Source organism: Monodelphis domestica, chromosome 4, assembly GCF_027887165.1.
Source record: "Monodelphis domestica isolate mMonDom1 chromosome 4, mMonDom1.pri, whole genome shotgun sequence".
In the NCBI taxonomy this organism is placed as follows: domain Eukaryota; kingdom Metazoa; phylum Chordata; class Mammalia; order Didelphimorphia; family Didelphidae; genus Monodelphis; species Monodelphis domestica.
In genome coordinates, this window is record NC_077230.1 from 328,555,289 (window position 1) to 328,579,202 (window position 23,914).

At 37.9% G+C, this 23,914-nt stretch overlaps 1 protein-coding gene across 1 annotated transcript in view; it reads right to left on the reverse strand.

Annotated features, from left to right (window-relative positions):
- The window catches only part of CCDC81 (coiled-coil domain containing 81), an 81,360-nt gene extending 62,866 nt beyond the window's left edge, over positions 1-18,494 (reverse strand). The window contains exon 1 of the mRNA XM_007490834.3: positions 17,891-18,494. Coding sequence (XP_007490896.1) covers positions 17,891-17,969 — 79 coding nt within the window. The 5' untranslated portion in view covers positions 17,970-18,494. The remainder of the gene's footprint in view (positions 1-17,890) is intronic.
- Between the last annotated feature and the right edge of the window lie 5,420 nt (positions 18,495-23,914).

Genomic DNA, 23,914 nt, shown 5'->3' on the forward strand with positions numbered 1-23,914 from the left:
AGACAACCACAAGCCACATCAGGAAAGGTAACCTCTAAACAGATAAGTGGAGGGATATAGAAGTGTATTTTTATATTTGGTACTTGTCCTGGTAATGTGTCCCGGTAGCCAGAGAATCAAGAGGGAAAAAAAGACTGAAGGGAGTGTTATACTTCAGTTATATGGGACTTTCACCCATTCCCAACTGTTTTTTAAATTTTTCTATTAAAGATTGTTTCCTTTTGGTCGACTTAATCGTATTTCTCATAAACACCTGGGGTTTCCTGACTTGCCCTTATATTGCCTAGCATCCTGTTGTTCAAGGCACAAGGACATGGGACAGTTCCAGGGACCACATAGTTGGTCAACAAATAGTCAATATTTCTTAAGCACCTACTATGTGCCAGGCACTTACTTTTCCTAGCTTAGACCTGGGATCTCCACATTTTCCCCCAAACCCCTCATTCTGCAGCCAGCCCATCATTCAAGAGATTTTGCTCTCTGGGCACAGCATCAAGAGACTTATCATAGTTATACTTTGAAGAACAGAATTACTTTTTAACTTGTCATTTTTAAATCTGCCTCATAAATATGAATCAAATAGTAATTAAAAGTTACATGAGGGGAAAAGTAGACCTTTAATTAATGGATGGATTAATGAAACTTTTATTAAGCAGCTAGTATGTGTAAAATATTGTGCTAAGCACTGGTGAGAAAAATAAAGGACAGTCCCTGCTCTAGAGGAGCTCACATTCTGATGGGGGAGCAACACATATTGAACATTACCCTTGCAAAGCAGACAGAAAAGTCCTGGGGTCCTCAGGGGGAGACAGCCAAGCAGATATTAAGGTTTATTCTTTTTTAATAACTCTAACTTTCGGTCTTCAAATTGATACTAAGTATTAGTTCCAAGGCAGAAGAGAGGTAAGGGCTAGGCAATTGGGGTTAAGTGACTTACTAAGGTCACACAGCTGGGAAGTGTCTGAGACCAGATTTGAACTGGCATATTCTTAAGTCCAAACCTGACTTTCTATCCACTGAGCCACTTAGCTGCCCCTTCAGGATTATTCTTTAATGTTATTTCCACTGATAAAATCCTATCTGTTTCTGATATTTAACTATTTCACAATGCCAAGTACTTAAGTGTCAAGAACTTAAGTTCCCTTCTGGAAATGAAATGAAATAGAAAACTTTCAGGTATTCCCAAAGAAAGGCAAAATCCATTTCCTCCTGTCAAAAAACTCACACTGTAATGGAAGAGACAATATACAAATAACTATATACATACAAGAGATACACCGTGCACATAGAAGGTAATCTCTTAGAGTGAAGGTATTAACAGTGATGGAGGGAGTAAAGGGAAAAGGTCTTCTATAGAAAGTAAGATCCTTTAAACCTTTATCTTCCATTTTAGAATTAATGCTGTATATTGGTTCTAAGGCAGAAGAGCAGGAAGAGCTTAGTCAATGGGGGTTAAATGACTTACCCAGGATCACATAGCTAGGAAGTATCTGTGGCCAGATTTGAACCCAGGACTGGGTCCCATCTCTGGGTCTGGATCTCTGCCCAAGCAGCCACCTAATTGTCCCACTTAGCTGAATCTTAAAGGAAATCAGGAAACATTCCAGGCTGGGAGGCAGCCAGTGCAAGGTCAAGGAATCAAGTGGAATAACATTTGTGAGGAATAGCAAGTAAGTCAGAGTAGCTAGATAATAGAATTTATAGAGTAGAAAGAATAAGAAGCCTGAGAAGGGAAGAAGGGAACCATTTTTAAGTACTCTAAATGCCAACATTTATATTTGACACTAGAGGTAATAGGAAGCCAAAGGAGTTTAGTGAGAAGCAAAGTGGTCTGATAAGACCTGCCCTTTAAAGAAATTACTTTGGTAGGTGAGTAGAGAATAGATTGGAGTAAGGAGAGACTTGAGGACAGCTAAGTGGCACAGTAGATAGACTACTAGACTTGGAATCAGGAAGACATCTTTCTGCATTCAAATCTGACTATGTGATCCTGGACAAGTCACTTAACCTTGTTTGCCTCCATTTCCTCATCTGTAAAATGAGCTGAAGAAAGAAATGGCCAACCCACTTCAATATCTCTGCCAAGGAAACCCCAAATGGGGTCACAAAGAGTAGGTCATGATTGAAACAAGTCAACAACAAAAGAGTTTTGAGGCAGAGAGACCAACCAGAGGACTTTTGCAATAATCCAGGGATGGGGTGATGAGAGCCTATACCAGGGTTGTGGCTATGTGAGTGGAGAGAAGAGGATGTAGCTGAGAGACGTTGTGAAATTAGAAACAATGACTTTACAATAGATTTGACATGAAAGGTGAGAATAAGGAATTCAAGATGGTGCTGAAGTTGTGAGCCTAGGTAAATAAGATGATGGTGATGCCTTCAATAGTATTAGGAAAATGGAGGATAGGGGTCAGTATGAGTTTTCTTTTGGATAGAGTCTCTGAAGTCATTTAGCCCTTCTCTCTAAGTTCAAATCTGACCTCAGACAGTAGCTATGTGATCTTGAACAAGTCATTTAACCTTGGATTCCCTCAGTTTCCCCATCTATAAAATGAACTGGAGAAAGAAATGGCAATCACTCCAATATCTTTTCCAATGAAACCCCAAATAGGGTCACAAAGAGTCGGACAACACTGAAAAACAATTTTTGAGGTATCTATGGTACATCCAATTCAAAATATTCAAAAGGCAGTAGATGATGGTAAGTCTAGAGCTCAGGAGAGATGCTAAGGCTCAATATAAAATCTGGTGCTAATCAGCATAAATATAATTATTGGAAAAAAGGAGAAATCCTAACAGGAAGAACTAAAGAAATTAGAAGCTCTTTGGCCCAATGATATGACCCCCCTGCAAATTCCCAATTTAAATGACATTAATAAATAGCTATAAAATTAAAAATACTAAGATGAACAGAAAATATTTTAAAGACTCAATGTGAGAGAGGGGTGAATGACTGAGTATTAAATTAATATCCAAAGACAGAAAACATCAATTCCAGACTGATTCACAAGTAAATTCTATTAAACCTTCAAAGATTAATTCCATTATTACAAAAACTTCATAAAACTAGGAAAAGATGTCTTTTATGATACATATATTTATCTTGATAGGTAACCAGAGGACAACAAATTACGAAGAAAGCAGTTCACAAATATCCCTAAAGACTATGTATGCAAATATTTAAAATAAAATATTGGCAAGTTCTAGTAAGCCATAAAAGAGACTATATACAACACGACCAGTTAGGATTTATACAAAGAATACATGCCTGGTTCTCTATTAAGAAGGCTACATATATAACTGACCAGAATAAAAATATTATTATATGATTATAGTAATACATGAAGAAAGCGCTTTGGAAAAAATATAATATCCATTTCTGCTAAGAACAATAAAAAGCTGGGAAACAAATGCATTTCTCCCTAAATATCATAAATAGTATATATCTTAAGTCAAGAAGCAGTAGGATATATAATAGAAATAAATTAGAAGCACTTTGCACCAAGATCAGGGGGAAACCAAGGATATCCATTATAACACTATGATTTAACATAGCACTAGAAATGTTAACTCTAGCAAAAAAAATAAGAAAAAGAAATTGAGGGCATAAGCATAGACAAAAGATAAAGAGAAAACAAAATTATTACTTTTCATAAATGATATGAATGACCTATATAGAAAGCCCAGGTAAGTAAACTAAAAAAATATTGAAACTATAATTAAATCAATGTAGGAAGATATTAAATAGAACTACACAAATCATCAACCTTTGTATATGTTACCTAAAAAAATCCAACAGGAAGAGATAAGATAAATCATCTTCAAAATAACTATAGAATATGTAAAACATTTAGGAATCCATTTTCCAAAATTCACTAAAAGGAAAGAAGCACATCTGGTGGAAGACTGGGCCTCAATTTCAGACAACCTAGGTTTCAAATCCGGCCTCCGATGTTTTTATCTACATGACTCTGAGAGCAAATCACTTAACCTCCTTTTTTCCCTTTTTAAATATGTTTTTACTTATTTTAAAAATATTTTTCCATGATTACATGATCCATATTCTCTCCCCCTCTCCCCTCCTTCTTTCTGAAGCTGACAAGCAATTCCACTGTTAACCTCTATTTTGCTTCACTTTCCTCAACTATAAAAACGTGAAGAATAATAATAGCAACTGTCTCCCTAGGTTGTTGTAAGGCACAAATAAGATATTTATAAAACACTCGGCACAGAGCAAGGGACATTTGCGCACCATATAAATGTTTATTCCCTTCCTTTTCCGCTACATGAATTCCACTTCAAAACACTCTTTAAATAAATTTAAAGCAAGAACTTATTATTTGAAAAAAAAAATTACCAGGAAAATTGGAAAACAATGTGGCAGAAACTCAGTATAGGCTTGCATTTCACACCATATACCAAGATAAGATCAAAATGGGTACATGATTTAGACATAAGAGATGACACTATAAGCAAGTTAGGGGAGCATGGAATAATTTACTTGTCAGATCAACAAATAAGGGAAGAACAAGAAAGAAAGAGGAATATAAGAGGTAAAATGAGTAATGTTGATTATATTAAATTTAAAAGTTTTACACAAACAAAACCAATATATCCAAGATTAGAAGGAAAGCAGAAAGTTGGGGGTGGGATTTAAAGCAAGTGTCTCTTGATAAAAACCTCAATTCTCAAATACATAGAAAACTGAGTCAAATATATAAGAATACAGGTCATTCGTTACTTGATAAATGATCAAAGGATATGAACAGGCAGTTTTTGAACAAAGAAATCAAACTTATGTACAGTCATTTGAAAAAAATGTCCTGAATCACTATCGATTAGAGAAATGAAAGTTAAAAACAACTCTGTGATATCACCTCACCCCTGTCAGATTTGCTAATATTTCCAAAAAATTATAAATTTTGGAGGGGACAAGACAGCTAGGTGGCTCAGTGGATAGAGAGCCAGGCCTGGAGATGAAAGGTCCTGGGTTCAAATCTGCGCTCAAATACTTCTTAGCTGCATGATCCTAGGCAAGTCACTTAAACCCCATTGCCTGCCCCTTATCACTTTTCTGCCTTGGAACCACAGGTGGTATTGATTCTAAGACAGAAGGTATGGATTTTTTTTTTAATTTTTGAGAGGTGTGGGAAAATTAGGAAACTAATGCACTGTTGGAACATTTATAAAGTGATTTGACTGTTTTGGATACTATTTGGAATGACACCCAAAGGGCTATAAAATTGTGCATACCCTATGACCCAGGCAGTGTTACTGCCAGATTTGTATCCCAAAGAATGTTTTTCTTCAAAAGGGAAAAAGATGTCTTTGTACAAAAATGTTTATGGCATCTCTTTTTGCAGTGGCAAAGAATTGGAAACTAAGGGGATGACCACCAATTGGGGAAATAGTTGAACAAGTCGTTATATGACTGTAATGGAATACTATTGTGCTGTAAGAAATGGGAAGAGCAGAATCATTTCAGAAAAACTTGGAAAGACATGAACTGATGCAAAGTGAAGTGAGCAGAACCACAACTCTGTACACGACAGCAATATTGTATGATGATCAATTGTGAATGCCTTAGCTATTCTCAGCAATACAGTGACCCCAGATTATTCCAAAGGACTCACGATGAAAATTGGTATCCACCTATAGAGGAAGAACTGATGGCATCTAAATGTAAATTGAAGCATATTATTTTTCACTTTATTTTCTCCTTTTTTAATATGGGTCTTCTTACACAGGTACATACATACAATATGTGTATATGCACTATTACAGAAGGAAATGACAAACCACTCCATTATCTTTGTCAATAAAATGGGGTCACAAAGAATTGGACACAACCAAAATAGATGAACAACAACAATCCATGCACTATATATTTATATATAGCATATATACACATGTAGCAGTTCTTTCTGTAGTAGCAAATTGGAATCAAAGGGGATGCCCATCAGTTAGAGAAAGGATCCTATGAACTGAAGCAGAATGAAGAATAGTTAATATTTATAAAATGCTTACTATGTGCCAGGCACTGTACTAAGTGCTTTATAATCATTAACTCATTTGATTGTTCCAACAACTCTGGGAGGAAAGTACTGTTATCATCCCCATTTTACAGCTGAGGAAACTGAGGCAAACAGAGGTTAAATAACTTGACCAGGGTCACTTGACTAGTGTCTGAGGCTAGATTTAAACTCTGACCTCCCAAGCCCTGTGTTCTATCTACTGCACTCCTAGAAGCAGAACCAAGAGAACAATTCATACAGAAGCGACAATATTGTACGAATAGGTTAGAGAGACTTAAGAATACCAATCACTGCAGCAACCAGTACTCCAGAAAACGGAGGGAGCATTCTACCAACCTCTTATTGGAGAAGGGACAGGCTTAAGGTGAACAATGACATGTACATTTTTGGATGTGGAAAACATAAATTTGCTTTGCTGGACTATAATTATTTGTTACAAGGACTGTGGTATGTATAGCATATAGGATATAAAGTAACTAGTTTTTCTTTTTTATTTGGGGTAAACTAAGGGGAAGGGATCTAAAATAGTTTTTCCTTTGGATATCTGATTGCTATATAGCACTGAGCAATTTATTTAGTGTTGTACTGAATGGCCCCATTCTTGAGCAATTAAATATATCTCTGCATATTTGTCATTTCTATAGAGTGCTTTGCAATTGTATTTATTTAGTTTCTATGTGAGTCATAATTGGTGAACTAAATATTTTATATATTTTATGGCTTTTAATTGAATTTATCTTTCCCTGCTGAGTTTTATAGGCAATTTACAGAAAGATTAATGATTGTATTTAACTTTAATTTATTTATTAATCTAATTTTAATAATTGATTAGTTATTTACTGATTTAATTATTGATTAGTATCAATCATTTTAATTTATTTATTAATTGCTTCAATTAATATTTAGCAGACTCTCAATTCTGTATATAGAACATCATATGCCTGCAGAAAGTGATAATTTTGTTTCCTCTTTGCCTATTATTATTGTTTGTCTTATTGCTAGAACCACCACTTCTAGTGCTGTGTTAAATAATAGTGTTGATAATGGGTATCCTTGCTTTCCCCTTGATCCTACTGTAATACTTCTAGTTTATTTCTATTACATATCTTGCTGATTATTGGTTTTTAAAAGATACTATTTATAAGGAGAGGTCCATTTATTCCTATGTCTTTAGAGTATTTAGTAGAAATTGATCTTTTTATTTTGTCAAAAGCTTTTTCTAGACTTCTGGTCAAGATGGCAGCTTAGAGAAAGCTAAAGTTCAGATCTCCGGAAACCCTTCCCTACTGAACTCAAACTATATGCTTCTAGGGCACCAAAATTCAAAACAAACAACAGCATAGACCCCGGGAATTCTCCTCCTGGACCTGGACCTGGATCAAAAGATATGGCCCCCCCAAAAGCCAGAACCCGAGATCACTCAAACCTAAGGGGTAGGCAGAAGGAAGGTCCCAGGACCCATCCCCCCAACCCAGAGCACTGAGTCCGAGGCAGCAGAGGGAACCTCAGAGCCTCAGGGCTGGCTATCCTGAAGGCCGCTTCCTGAAAACAACCTGACCCAGTCGAGGGGGCACCCAGACAGCAGGGAAACAGAGAGAGACGGGGGGAGCCTGCAGCCCCCTGGCTGGATCCTTCCATCCAAGTCTCATGGAAGGTCCCTGCCTCAAAGCATACTCAGTTCAACCCAGAGAAAGTTAATCTTATCAGGAGCCCTCAGAGCTCCGGGAAGCCGCGGCCCCTCCTCCCCCCTCAGAGTGCTGGCTCTCCTGGCTGGCTAAGGCACAGAAACAAACATCCCACGGAGAGTGCCGAGCCAGGCTCAGAGCATGGAAGTAAGGCAACAGAGAAGCATCGGGAGGGATCTGAGGAGGGCAGTAACATGGAAACACCAGCAATTCCTGGCTTCCCCAGGAAGACAGAACAACAACTGCATAGAACTGACAATCTGCCTAGGGCTAAAACCTCTGAACACCAGACAGAGATAAGAAAAGCTAGTCCTCCCCACTCAGATAGAGATGGCAAACTCCACAGAAGCACAAAAGCCCCAAAATTCCAAGAAAAACAAGAAGAAGGGGGTGACTTTGGACACATTTTATGGAGCAAAAATACAAAATACAGAGAAAATAGAAGAGGAAACACAAGCAAATGCTCCGAAACCTTCCAAAGGAAATGGAAGCTCTCCACAAACCCGTGAAGAATTTGAATTGGAAAGAATCAAAAAGATGGAAGCCCTCTGGGAGGAAAAGTGGGAAATAATGCAAAAGAAATTCATGCATCTACAAAACCAGTTTGACCAAAGTGAAAAGGAAAACCAGGCTTTAAAAGTCAGAATCAGGCAACTTGAAGACAACGAGCAAGAATTAATAAAGCAAAGCCAAAAGACCAAGAAATTAGAAGAGAACATAAAATATCTCACTGACAAGGTGACAGACTTGGAAAATAGAGGAAGAAGAGATAATTTAAGAATAATTGGACTTCCAGAAAAGCCAGAAATAAACAGCAACCTCAACATTGTAATACAAGATATAATAAAAGAAAATTGCCCAGAGATTCTAGAGCAAGGGGGCAATACAGCCACTGACAGAGCTCACAGAACACCCTCTACACTAAATCCCAAAAAGACATTCCCAGGAATGTAATTGCCAAATTCCAAAGCTTTCAAACGAAAGAAAAAATCCTACAAGAAGCCAGAAAAAGGCAATTTAGATATAAAGGAATGCCAATCAGGGTCACACAAGACCTTGCAAGTTCCACTCTGAATGATCGTAAGGCATGGAACATGATTTTCAGAAAGGCAAGAGAGCTGGGTCTTCAACCAAGAATCAGCTATCCAGCAAAACTGACTATATACTTCCAAGGGAAAGTATGGGCATTCAACAAAATAGAAGATTTCCAAATTTTTGCAAAGAAAAGACCAGAGCTCTGTGGAAAGTTCGATATTGAAAAACAAAGAGCATGGAATACCTGAAAAGGTAAATATGAAGGAAAGGGAAAAGGAGAAAAATGTTATCTTTTTCTTTTACTCAAACTCTCTTCTATAAGGACTACATTTATATCAATCTATATATATTAATATATGGAAAATATAATGTGTAAATAGGGGGAAAAGAAAGACCAAATAGAATAATCTTTCTCACACAAAGATTCACATGGGAAGGGGAGGGGAAGAAAACTCCTATAAGAAGGAGAGGAAGAGAGTTTTTACTTAAACCTTACTCTCAGGGAAATCAACTCTGAGAGGGAAGAACATCCAGATCCATTGGGATCTTGAATTCTATCTTACCCAACAAGGGAAGGGAGAAGAGAAAACCAAAGGGGTTAGGGGGGAGGGAACACAAAAAAGGGAGGGAAGAAGAGGGGGGAGGGGGAGTGAACAAAAAGGGAGGGACCAGAAAGGGAAACATATCAAGGGAGGGGACAAGGGGGACTGATTTAAAGTAAATCACTGGACTAAAAGGTAGAGCTAAAGAAGAAAGGTTAGAATGAGGGAAGGATATCAAAATGCCAGGGAGTCCACAAATGACAATCATAACTTTGAACGTGAATGGGATGAACTCACCCATAAAACGTAGACGAATACCAGAATGGATTAGAATCCAAAACCCTACCATATGTTGTCTTCAAGAAACACACATGAGGCGGGCTGACACCCACAAGGTCAGAATTAAAGGATGGAGTAAGACCTTCTGGGCCTCAACTGACAGAAAGAAGGCAGGAGTGGTAATCATGATATCTGATAAAGCCAAAGAAAAATAGACCTGATCAAAAGGGATAGGGAAGGTAATTATATTTTGTTAAAAGGGACTTTAGATAATGAGGAAATATCACTAATCAACACGTATGCACCAAATAATATAGCACCCAAATTTCTAATGGAGAAACTAGGAGAATTGAAGGAAGAAATAGACAGTAAAACCATATTAGTGGGAGACTTAAACCAACCATTATCAAATTTAGATAAATCAAATCAAAAAATAAATAAGAAAGAGGTAAAAGAAGTGAATGAAATCTTAGAAAAATTAGAATTAATAGACATATGGAGAAAAATAAATAGGGATAAAAAGGAATACACCTTCTTCTCAGCATTACATGGCACATTCACAAAGATTGACCATACATTAGGTAACAGAAACATGGCACACAAATGCAGAAAAGCAGAAATAATAAATGCAGCCTTTTCAGATCACAAGGCAATAAAAATAATGATCAGTAATGGTACATGGAAAACCAAATCAAAAACTAATTGGAAATTAAACAATATGATACTCCAAAATCATTTAGTTAGAGAAGAAATCATAGAAACAATTAATAATTTCACCGAGGAAAATGACAATGGCGAGACATGCTTTCAAACCTTTTGGGATGCAGCCAAAGCGGTAATCAGAGGTAAATTCATATCCCTGAGTGCATATATTAACAAACTAGGGAGAGCAGAGATCAATCAATTGGAAATGCAAATAAAAAAACTCAAAAGCGATCAAATTAAAAACCACCAGCAGAAAACCAAACTAGAAATCCTAAAAATTAAGAGAGAAATTAATAAAATCGAAAATGATAGAACTATTGATTTAATAAATAAGACAAGAAGCTGGTACTTTGAAAAAACAAACAAAATAGACAAAGTACTGGTCAATCTAATTAAAAAAAGGAAAGAAGAAAAGCAAATTAACAGCATCAAAGACGAAAAGGGGGACATCACCTCCAATGAAGAGGAAATTAAGGCAATCATTAAAAATTACTTTGCCCAATTATGTGGCAATAAATACACCAATTTAGGTGATATGGATGAATATATACAAAAATTCAAACTGCCCAAACTAACAGAAGAAGAAATAGAATTCTTGAATAATCCCATATCAAAAAATGAAATCCAACAAGCTATCAATGAACTTCCTAAGAAAAAATCCCCAGGGCCTGATGGATTCACCAGTGAATTCTATCAAACATTCAGAGAACAGTTAATCCCAATACTATACAAACTATTTGACATAATAAGCAAAGGGAGTTCTACCAAACTCCTTTTATGACACAAACATGGTACTGATTCCAAAACCAGGCAGGTCAAAAACAGAGAAAGAAAACTATAGACCAATCTCCCTAATGAATATAGATGCAAAAATCTTAAATAGGATACTAGCAAAAAGCCTCCAGCAAGTGATCAGAAGGGTCATTCACCATGATCAAGTAGGATTTATACCAGGGATGCAGGGCTGGTTCAATATTAGGAAAACCATCCACATAATTGACCACATCAACAAGCAAACCAACAAGAACCACATGATTATCTGAATAGACGCAGAAAAAGCCTTTGATAAAATACAACACCCATTCCTATTAAAAAAACACTAGAAAGCTTAGGAATAGAAGGGTCATTCCTAAAAATAATAAACAGTATATATCTAAAACCATCAGCTAATATCATCTGCAATGGGGATAAACTAGATGCATTACCAATAAGATCAGGAGTGAAACAAGGATGCCCATTATCACCTCTACTATTTGACATTGTACTAGAAACACTAGCAGTAGCAATTAGAGAAGAAAAAGAAATTGAAGGCATCAAAATAGGCAAGGAGGAGACCAAGTTATCACTCTTTGCAGATGACATGATGGTCTACTTAAAGAATCCTAGAGATTCAACCAAAAAGCTAATTGAAATAATCAACAACTTTAGCAAAGTTGCAGGATACAAAATAAACCCACATAAGTCATCAGCATTTCTATATATTTCCAACACAGCTCAGCAGCAAGAACTAGAAAGAGAAATCCCATTCAAAATCATCTTAGACAAAATAAAATACCTAGGAATCTACCTCCCGAGACAAACACAGGAACTATATGAATACAACTACAAAACACTCTCCACACAACTAAAACTAGACTTGAGCAATGGGAAAAACATTAACTGCTCATGGATAGGACAAGCCAATATAATAAAAATGACCATCCTACCCAAACTTATTTATCTATTTAGTGCCATACCCATTGAACTACCAAAATACTTCTTCACTGATTTAGAAAAAACCATAACAAAGTTCATTTGGAATAACAAAAGATCAAGGATATCCAGGGAAATAATGAAAAAAAAAACACAAATGATGGGGGCCTTGCAGTCCCAGACCTTAAACTATATTACAAAGCAGCAGTCATCAAAACAATTTGGTACTGGATAAGAGACAGAAAGGAGGATCAGTGGAGTAGACTGGGGGAAAGCGACCTCAGCAAGACAGTATACGATAAACCCAAAGATCCCAGCTTTGGGGACAAAAATCCACTACTCAATAAAAACTGCTGGGAAAATTGGAACAGTGTGGGAGAGATTAGGAATTGATCAACACCTCACACCCTACACCAAGATAAATTCAAAATGGGTGAATGACTTAAACATAAAGAAGGAATCCATAAGTAAATTGGGTAAACACAGAATAGTATACATGTCAGACCTTTGGGAAGGGAAAGACTTTAAAACCAAGCAAGACATAGAAAGAATCACAAAAGGTAAAATAAATAATTTCGACTACATCAAATTAAAAAGCTTTTGTATAAACAAAACCAATGTAACTAAAATCAGAAGGGAAACAACAAATTGGGAAAAAATCTTCATAGAAACCTCTGACAAAGGTTTAATTACTCAAATTTATAAAGAGCTAAATCAATTGTACAAAAAATCAAGCCATTCTCCAATTGATAAATGGGCAAGGGACATGGATAGGCAGTTTTCAGATAAAGAAATCAAAACTATTAATAAGCACATGAAGAAGTGTTCTAAATCTCTTATAATCAGAGAGATGCAAATCAAAACAACTCTGAGGTATCACCTCACACCTAGCAGATTGGCTAACATAACAGCAAAGGAAAGTAATGAATGCTGGAGGGGATGTGGCAAAGTAGGGACATTAATTCATTGCTGGTGGAGTTGTGAACTGATCCAACCATTCTGGAGGGCAATTTGGAACTATGCCCAAAGGGCGATAAAAGAATATCTACCCTTTGATCCAACCATAGCGCTGCTGGGTCTGTACCCCAAAGAGATAATGGAGAAAAAGACTTGTACAAGAATATTCATAGCTGTGCTCTTTGTGGTGGCCAAAAATTGGAAAACGAGGGGATGCCCATCAATTGGGGAATGGCTGAACAAATTGTGGTATATGTTGGTGATGGAATACTATTGTGCTAAGAGGAATAATAAAGTGGAGGAATTCCATGGAGACTGGAACGACCTCCAGGAAGTGATGCAGAGTGAGAGGAGCAGAACCAGGAGAACATTGTACACAGAGACTAATACACTGTGGTATAATCGAACGTAATGGACTTCTCCATTAGTGGCAGTGTAATGTCCCTGAAAATTCTGCAGGGATCTAGGAGAAAAAATACTATTCATAAGCAGAGGACAAACTGTGGGAGTAGAAACACCGAGGAAAAGCAACTGCCTGACTACAGCGGTTGAGGGGACATGACAGAGGAGAGACTCTAAATGAACACTCTAATGCAAATACTAACAACATGACAATGGGTTCGAATCAAGAACACATGTGATACCCAGTGGAATCACACGTTGGCTATGGGGGGTAGGGGGAGGAAAAGGAAATGATCTTTGTCTTTAATTAATAATGCTTGGAAATGATCAAATAAAAATATTATAAAATTTTAAAAAAAGCTTTTTCTAGAAAAATCAATTTTAATAAGTTCCAACTTCTTTTGGCTAAAACAGAAAGAACAAACTTGACAGCCTCTAATTAGAAACTTGGTTACTTTTTGTTTAATAAACCTGCAGATGCATTGCTGTTCAGGGTAGGGCTGAGTCTATTACAATCAGCTTTGTTGCTTTATTCTATGAAATTTTTAATTAATAAAGTTATGGAAGAGAAAAATAAATTGTTTCTTTGGAATCATGATTTGCTTTTTCTTACTGGAAAAAAAAAATAAAAGAATTCCATGGAGAACAATACAGTGCCTGAAGGTAAACTTCTATTTAGAACCATTTGATATAACCATTGTAGTGGGGGTAGCTAGGTGGCACAATGGATAGTGTGCTGGGCTTAGAATCAGGAAGACTCATGTTCATGAGTGCAAATTCACTTAATCCTGTTTGCCTCAGTTTCCTCTTTTGTAAAATGTCTCTAGAGATCACTAACATATCACTAAATCCTACAGACAAAATTTATTTTAATTGACTTTAATTTTCAAAAGAAGCATATAACCATACTGCTTAACACTTTTCAGAACATAATGGTGGTTATAGCAAAATCAGTGCTAGCTGAGTAAGTCACTGAGAACCGTTACCCTCAGAAGAACAATGCTTGATTATGCCTTTTATATATATTTCTTCCATTTTGTATGGCTCAGTACCACTGAGTCACAAACTGAGAGCTAACATAGCTATCTAGTCCAAGCCCCTCATTTTACAGAAATGACAATTTGGACCCACGAAGGTTAAGATAACCAGTCTCCCTGCATGCCTTCTTCCTCAATCTTATCTCTTTGGAACTCCGGACTCTATTCCTTGGACCCTGAATTCTGATTAAGTGAAAGTTCCCCTTTTTGTTATTGTTGTTGGTTCATTTCAGTTGTGTCCGACTCTTCATGACCCCTTTTGGGATTTTCTTGGCAAAGATACTGGAGTGGTCTGCCATTTCCTTCTCCAGTTCATTTTTCAGATAAGAAAACTAAGAAAAATAGAGTTAAGTGACTCGATCAAGGATCACACAACTAATAATGATAATTGGACTTGAACTCATCTTCCTGACTCCACACCCAGCCCTCTACCCACTGTGGCACTTTGTTTTTCCAACTTTCCCTTTACCCTGCCCCAAAATAGGTCTTCACAGAAGCTCCCAGTCTTTTCCAAAACATGGTGGTATTTACCATTGCCTTTCTAATTCTCCTTTATTTGCAATGCTTCACCTCAGAATGGAAGGTGCCTAAGAGCAGTAAGTGTATATAGTTTACTTATACTTGTAAATCCCAAAGTTGCAACTGTGCTATTTTATCCTCTTTAAAAAATACTGGGGGGGGGGGGGCAGCTGGGTAGCACAGTGGATTGAGAGTCAGGCCTAGAGACAGGAGGTCCTAGGTTCAAATCTGGCCTCAGACACTTCCCAGCTGTGTGACCCTGGGCAAGTCACTTAACCCCCATTGCCTAGCCCTTACCATTCTTCTGCCTTGGAGCCAATACACAGTATTGAAGGTAAGGGTTTACAAAAAAAAAAAATAATAATATGTTATATGTCTGAGAGGGGAAAGGAGCGTGCGTGACCTGGGGGAAAACTATGATCTTATAACAGAATACATCAATAAAAACTTGTTTTAAAATGTTTTAAAAGAAGACACTGGACAACATACTGTGTGCATAGTATAGACCTGGAGGTTAAAAACACAGCAAAAAAAAATGTCTCCCCAACTTTCCTCCAAGAGATTTTTATTCTTAAAATTAAAATGTTTTTTTTTTCACTGTTGGAAACTGACACAAGCACAGGAAAGAAACAAAATAAGAACCTGGACAATAAACCTAATAGACATCTGCCCAAGGCAACAAATGCAAAAGATGGAAAATGTGACTAGACTTATTTTACCTATAGTGCTGGTATTTTTGAAGTTCCTTCCCATACTAACACCCCACCTGGGAGGAGTATGTATATATATATAAGGAGAGAATGAGGTGTCCAAACAGATTTGAAAAATATCTAATCCATCTTTTTTACTGATCAATTTCTTTAAAAATTCTATTATCTTCATTAATATTTTGCTTTTGACCCATTTTAATTTTAGTATTTTATTATATAGTATATAATGACAATATTGTATATTTATAATAAGATTTTTTTCTCTTCTTTTCACCTTCCTTTATAAAAGAAAAAGAAAACCCTTATAACATGCTTTGTCAAACAAAATAAATTGTCCCATTGGCCACTGATCATTATTTTAAAAGAAAAGGGTGAGGAAGGGGGGTAATAGTCAGAACTAGGTTATATGAATAGCTACCATGCAACACACTGGTAGAAGGAGCTTGCAGGAAAGGACTCGTTCTAATATGCTCTTTCATAAACAAATATTTTTATTTAATTAAGCATTTATTATCTACTATGTGTGCAATCCCTAAGATGCAAAGAAAAAATGAAAAAAAATTCCCTCTAATTCCCTCTATAGTGCACAGGGCAGCTATAGGTGGTGCAATGGATAGAGCACTGGGCCTGGAATCAAGAAGACTCATGTTCCTGAGTTCAAATCTGACCTCAGATACTTGCTACCTGGGTGATGCTGGACAAATCACTTAATCCTTTTTGCTTCAGTTTCCTCATCTGTAAAACAAGCTGGAGAAGGAAATGGCAAAACCTCTCCAGTGTCTTTGCCAAGAAAATAAATACTAAATAGGGTCAAAAAGAGTCAGACACAACTGAACAAATGCGCTATGTCTGTGGCTCACAAATAATTGCCCAGGTTGGGGGGAAAAAAAAAAATATATATATATATATATATATAGAAGCAGGAGTACATTAATTATCCTTTCTTGGTTTTCAGATTTTTTTATTTTAATGCTATATCATTCTTCCCTCCTAATTCCAGCTAATATTTTTAAAGAAAAGATAACTGCAGCTAATATTTGTTAAAATGTTTGAAACTCCAAATATTCTTATATATTTACATGTAACTCCAAAAAATTTTATATATTTACATGAAACCTTAAAGAACAATGTAAAATACTTGTGCAAAGAATTGTCTTGAAAATATCAATATCCCTGTTGGGGGGTAACATGTATTTAAATGCAGGTGAAATAATATATTATTCATTTTATAAATTATTTTGAGGCAGGAAAAAGTCAGGTGATTTGGCATTGATAAAATTGGAACTCAAACCTTTGATAAATTGTGTATGGTTTAGAACTTGTGCCTTTTCATAAATTTTAGTATGATTTTCTATTGCTAAGAGGTAAAGACTTCTTCCGAACTCATACCTATTACATTTTCTAATTTTTCAACTTAAGTCAATTGATGAACCATTAAGCACATTAAGCACCTAGGAGACATTAAGTTGCTGCCCTTACCAAAAAAAAAAAAAGGTCGTATGATGAGAGATTGAAATGCAGAAGGATCCTTGGAAGGGCAAAGTCATTTGGAGTTTTGCTAATAAGAGATAACTCAAAGTTATTTCCTACCTAGGTATCCTATTAACTTATAGGGAGTAAATATCTTTCCAACCCACCAAATACAAGCTCTTGGCCACAAAGCATTATCCCTTTTCTCAGCAAATGACAATAGGTGCCATAGAAACAAAAAGCAAACAGACATAGGAGATCCAAGGAAAAAGGACTCACCCCAAAGCACAGATACAACCTATGATACCAGCTCTATCATTTACTATCGGAGACTTTGAACTAATTTCTCATCCCTCAACTGTTAAATAAGAGGGAAGGACAATATAACCCTTGAGATCCCCTCCCATCTTAGAATTCTGAGCCTACAGCCTCTGTTCAAAGTAGAGTCCCACCACGGCCACTTTTCTAAGTGTTTTCTGAGGAGGGATCTAAATTAGTGTCCATAACCCTGACCCTCAAATGGCCCATTTAAATTAAAGCCAATTCCAACGCAAGATTCCATCCCAAGAGAAGCATTGTCTCAAGTTTACAATCTCGGAAATTCTTGGTTCTTTTCCAAATGTCCCTTCCATCGCCAATATCATCCATCCATCCATCCATCCATCCATCCATCCATCCATCCATCCTTCCTTCCATTCCTTCATCCTTCCATTCCTTCGTCCTGAATCGCTTAAGATTCACAGACCTAGCTAGCCTGGAGGATAGGGATAGACTGGCAAACCCACCCCTATAGGAATCCCCAATAGGCTTCTGACACCTTACCATCTTGAGACAGCGAAGGCAGTGTGGGGAACACTTGTCTGCCTATTTCGAGGAGGGCTGGGTGGATGGAATCCAACATCTTGGCTTCTGAATTCCTTTAACAATGCGGGTGATTTCTTGAGTTTGGATTTTGCTGCTTGGTTTGGGTTTTTTTTTTTTTCTGTGTGATTTTTTTTTGTACCTTTCTTTGCTTTGATATATTTAAAACTAATTTTCAAGCCCCCTGGGTACCCCCAGGGCACCCTCCACTTCTTTTTCCTTGAGTTCTCTTTCTTCGTATGCTTGCTAGCTTTCTCTCTCTCTTTCACTCTCTCACTCTCTCACTCTCTCATTCTTTCTCTCTATTATTATGGTTTTTCCTTCTCTTCTTAAATGATATTTCTTCCGGCACCCCGCCCTTTCCCTGTCCCTTGAAGTCACCCCTATAGACTCCTTAGGGCTCCCTAAAGGCGCGATGGCAGCGCAGCCTCAGCCCTGGTCAAGCTAGAAGAGAAGTGCCCGGGCTTGTGCTTGGGGGAGAAGGGCACGGGGGCGTGGCGGGGATGAAAGGAGGAGACTCCGAGACCTCAGAGCACGGGAGCAGGAGGTGGACGTTCTCCGCGTTGCTAGGGCGCTCAGACTGCTTTCGCTGTTGCTGGGAAACGAGTCACAATAGCCTCAGCCCCACCCCCTCCCACTCTCCTGTCCTTCTAGGGAAGGGTGAAAGCCCAGAGGAACCGGAGACTGGCAGCTGGAGGCACTGGGCGCTGAGCGGAGATTAGGGGCGTTCTGTGCCCAGCGCTCTACCCTTCTTCACCAATGAAGGACATTTGAGCCGGAGTCAAATATCCCTCAGATCCCTGGAATTCGGGAGGGGAAGGGGGGTTCGTTTTGGTTTTTAGTTTCTACTCTTGGTGCCTCTCTGCAAAGGAACTGCAGCGTTATCTCGAAGAAGAAAGTCAAGAAAAACCTCGACCAGGCAGGCTCTTCAGGATTTCCAAGGGAGTGGGAAGTGGGGAACAGACTTTTCAAAACTCGATCTAGAAAGAAAAAGGCTGAGAGGACATCATAATTCTAATTTCTAGAGCGCTTTCAAGTTCACAAAGCCCTTTCCCCACCTGAACCCTGGGAGTAGGGCGAGTATCTTTCTCCCCATTTCCCTGGGGTTTGTCCAAAGTCACACAGCTCGTTCAAGTGTCAGAGCTGCGATACATCTGGAGGACCTCTGACTTCAAGTCCAGCCCTCCTTCCACTGTTTCGAGTGCTTTGGGGTTTGGGTTCCCCCATCCCCTTGGTATTGTCTGGTTTGGGATTTCAACTGAGTAGAAAACACCCACTTGGGAATATAGTTCGGGACCTTCTCTGAAATTTCTATCAATTAACAAATATTTATTAAGAATTTATTAAGTGTCATATGAAATTTAAATAACCAAATTTACATCTATTAAGTTCCCTGCCCCTATGGCCAAATGAAGACTATATTTCAAATGGATAAGTCATTAAAGATCAAGTTTACATACACACACACACATACACACACACACACGCAGAATTTATCATGTGGCAGTTTAGTGACTGCTCAAGTAGACCGAGGACCCAGACCTGGACATGGGAGGTCCTGGGTTCAAACATGGCCTCACTTCCTAGCTGGGTGACCCTGGGCAAGTCACTTAATCCCCACTGCCTAGCCCTTACCACTCTTCTGCCTTAGTTCAATATTGATTCTAAGATGGAAGGTAAATTTCTAGAGAAGAAGGTGGAAAAAAGAACTTATTACAGGTCAACAAAATGACTTTGGGAGTTGAGAGCCAGACCTAGAGATGGGAGGTCTTGGGTTCAAATATGACTTTAGGCACTATCTAGTTGTGTGACCCTGAGCAAGTCACTTAATCTCCATTGCCTAGCCCTTACCACCCTTCTAATTTAGATCAGTATTGATTCTAAGATGGAAGGTAAGAGTTTAGGGGGGAAAAATTATTACAAGGCAGCTATAGGTGGTTCAGTGGTGTAAAGAACCAGATCTGGAGATGGGAGGCCCTTGTTTCAAATATGACCTCAGACACTTTATAGATTGTATATATGTATTTATATATTGTATTTTTTATACAATATAATTCATATATTGTAACCCTGGGCAAGTCACTTAACCCTAATTCCCCATCATTACCTCCCTTCTGCCTTGGAATCAATACTAAGTATGGATTCGAATACAGAAGGTAGAGAGGGAAAGGAGAAGGAAAAAGAGAGGAGAAAGAAGAGAGGAAAAGAGTTCTCTGGAAAGGGGACAAGGAACATGCAAAGAAATTCTAGTGAAATAAACAATATAGCTGGAAAATATATTTGTTAAGTTAAATGGCAATACCAGACCGTATATAATGCACTGGCAGCTGAGGGAATATAGGCACATTAATACACTGTTGGTAAATTTCAAGCTAGAAAGGTTTGTAAAAATCAAAACCAAAACCCTTTTTACAGATGAGGAAACTGAGCTTCAGAGAGATCTAGGATCAAAGAGCTAGTCACTATATGTGATAGAATTTGAACCCCAAGTTTTCCTGAATTCAAATCCAGTGCCCTAATCCATTACTTCATGAGTTGGTCCAATCATACTGGAAAACAATTTGGGATCATGTGAGAAAAGTTACGTGAATCATGTGAGAAAACCTATCCATACCCTTTGAACCATCAATTTCACTAATGAATCTCAATCATAAAGGCCCCTTATATTACCACAGTGCATCATAGCAGTGCTTTTTGTGATGGGGAAAACAACAGTCTGAAAATGAAGTACCCATCACAGAACAAATTCTAGTCTAGAAATTTTTGCCCCCTGAGAATTGCTGAATATGAGGAATTCACAGAAACAGGGAGAGGTCTTATAGGAAATGATTCAGGAAGGCACTGAATCAGGAGAATCATACAAAGACTACAACAATGTCAATAAAAAGGACACTGAAACACAGGACACAGAGCTAACCTCTGACTAATCGGAATAATAATCCTGATTTCTGAAAACAAACATCTCTGACTTTCAGTGGGGAATCTATCAATGTGGAATGAGGTTACTGGGTGTAATGTTTGGCTTAATTGTTTTTCTTAGTTATAAAAGAGGGTAAATCCAGGGTGAGGGAAAGACAGTATATCCAGAAATGACTATGATATAAAGACAGAAGGTATCAATACAATTTATTTTACAAATAAGTAATTGTTTACAAATAAGTAAAAAGGAAGGAAGGATCACACTGAGTTCAAATCTGGCCTCAGACACTTAACTAGCTACCCCAGCATCCAATGCTCAAGCCATTGCCACTGCCACTAGTGCAAGCTCTGCCCTGATTTCCAGCAATAGAACCAGCACAGCAACAGGTTCTCAACCCAGGCCTTTCAACAGAGGGATCTTCAGAACATTTTGACTACTCTGAATACACCATCTGGAGACAAGACAGCAAGTTGACTTGGCCACTGTCCTGACTCCAGAAATCATGGCTCCTCTTCTGGCCAGTACTGAAGTCCAAGAGCAGGTGCTGCCATTATCTTCTCTCTGGAGAATCTCTTTCACACACTGGAGAACTGATTCAGAATACACTGACCTCTCCCTCCTCAGTTTCAGCAGGCATGAAGTATGTTTGAGTGTGGCCCTCCCCTCCGGACAGCTTGGTCCACTTATCAGTCAGTTGGGGTGACCAACTGAAATTGTATATGAAGCAACTAAGGGTGGTGTTGAAAAGCATTTGCCAAAGCCATGCACAACAATGCCAAGTCAGAGCAAAAGGAAGGCGATGCAAAGGACAAGAAAGATGGAGAGTTTAGATTAAATGATCTGCTTTCTTTTAAGCTACTGGAAATTCTTAGTAATTGAGTGTCTTCAGTAGTGTCACTCATTTATCAGATACTAACATTTGGCCTACAAAATAAAGGATTTTCTTTAAAAAACAAACTTAAATAAGGTCTCTAGTAGGTTGAGTGGAGTCTCTATGGAAGATATTGGGGAGGGAAAGGACAGAATGAGAAAGCTTACTGTTTTCAATCTGTGCCACTGCAGGAAATACCCACACCTACAGGACTGTGAATCCATCAAAAGTTGAAATAAAGCAACAGAAAATATGATGGAAGAGCCCAGATTATTCTGGGTGACCTGGAGTACAAAGGTGACATAATAGATCTTTCCCATGTTTAATAGATTGTGTCTATAAATAATAAATATGCATAACTGGCTATAATGTGGTCCCCATTGTTTATTTATGAGCAGAGAAAAAGCCTGAAACTTTTGACTCACCTTTGCAATGAACACTGTCACCAAACATTTTACCCATTTCTTTTCAAGATCCTAGTAATAGAAACCTTTTTGCTTCCATCCCTGATGTCCTTTTATCTAAAAATCCCATTTTTAGAAAATATCAACATGGGGGTTGCTTGGGGTTCTTTGTCACTTGTGCTTAGATCACTTAGTTTCTAGAGCCAATAAAAGGCAACATGGAAAGCATAGAGAAGACAGAGAGCTGGTCTTGGAGTCAGAAAGTCTTGGATTCAAGTTCTGACTGATACACATGGGCTGTGTGATCATCAGCAAATCACTTCTCAGTGCAATGCCCTAGACAACTCTCAATTATAGACTGCAGATAAACTACAATCTATTTTCCACACTGGGAGTTACCAATATTAATGAAAGTGCAGGCCTGAATAAAGCAAAATTAACCAATGCTTATGGACTTGCTGAAACTCTCCCGGTGCTGGAGAGTTTATTCCACTCTCAAAAAACCAACATTTCCATAGTTGCTAGGCTCTTGGTTAAAGAACAAAAATGGTAATACAAGAAACTTATTTATTACCAGGATCTTTTTTTTCCTGAAAAAGACTTAACAGATATCATTAATGCCAGCCCAGATGCCATTTTAAGTGAACAATTTTAGGAATAAATCTCTAGCAGGTGGCAAAAGTGAAGACTGTCCCTTATCCATAGTTTGTGTATGACATTCGAGTCTTCATGTCAGTGTTTAGAATGAAAAAGGATCTCAGAGGTCAATGAGGTCAGTCTTCTCATTTTACAGATGAAGAGACTGAGGGCTAGAGGGGTCACCCTGGAAATAGCAGAGGTTAGAACTACACCCACATTATCTGGACACTTTCCATTATACTACGCTGCTCTTTTGATAGGTAATAAATGAAATCACTACAACCTACTGAGAGCAGCAGGAAAGAAGGGACAGCAGGCTGTTCTTGGAGTCAGGAAAGACCTGCCTTAAAGGCTGACTCAGATGTAATTTGACCAGAGGCAAGATATTCAAGCTCTCTGAGCCTGTTAACTCATCTGTAAAATGAGTAATAATAATACCTATTTTTGTTTGTGCAGATCAAATAAGCTAACCTGTGGAAAGTGTTTTGCAAACTTTAAAGTTCTGAAAAGATGCTATTATTATTGTTCTATGACTGAGAGTCTTAGGCTTGGAAAGGACTTTCTAACTCCGAGATCCTAAGCAGACTTTTCGTGGCTACTTTAATATATTTACCCTGTTGTCTAATTTGATTATATGGTCCTCTGGACACAGGGTCCCATGATATACTTGGGGGGAAGAGAGAGAAGCTGGAAGCAGACTTATGCAAGGTGGCCTGGTTTAAGCCAGGTTGGTTCAATGGAGAGACTTGACTCAGAAGACTAGGGTAGAATTCCTATCTCTGATATCTACTCACTGTGTGATCATAGGTAAGCTGTTGGAGGGTGTTTCTCCAAGTCTCAGTTTCCCATTCTAGAAAATAAGGGTAATATTTATACTCCTTACCTCATAGAGTTCTTGTGAGAACATTTTGTAAATATTAAAGCAGTATAGAAATGGGAATTGTTATGGCTATTTGTATTACCATCAAGCTTGCCTCCTAAGTATTCAAAGAGGTGGTCTTCAGACAGATTTAGTAACAGTCTAGAACAGTGTTGGTGAACCTTTTCCAGTTCGAGTGCCCAGTGGGCAAATTCAAGCTGTCTGTGAGCTCTTGCATTACTGGAGAGAGCTGAGGGAGGAAGTGCTTGCTTTGGGCAGTTGGGCAGAGGGA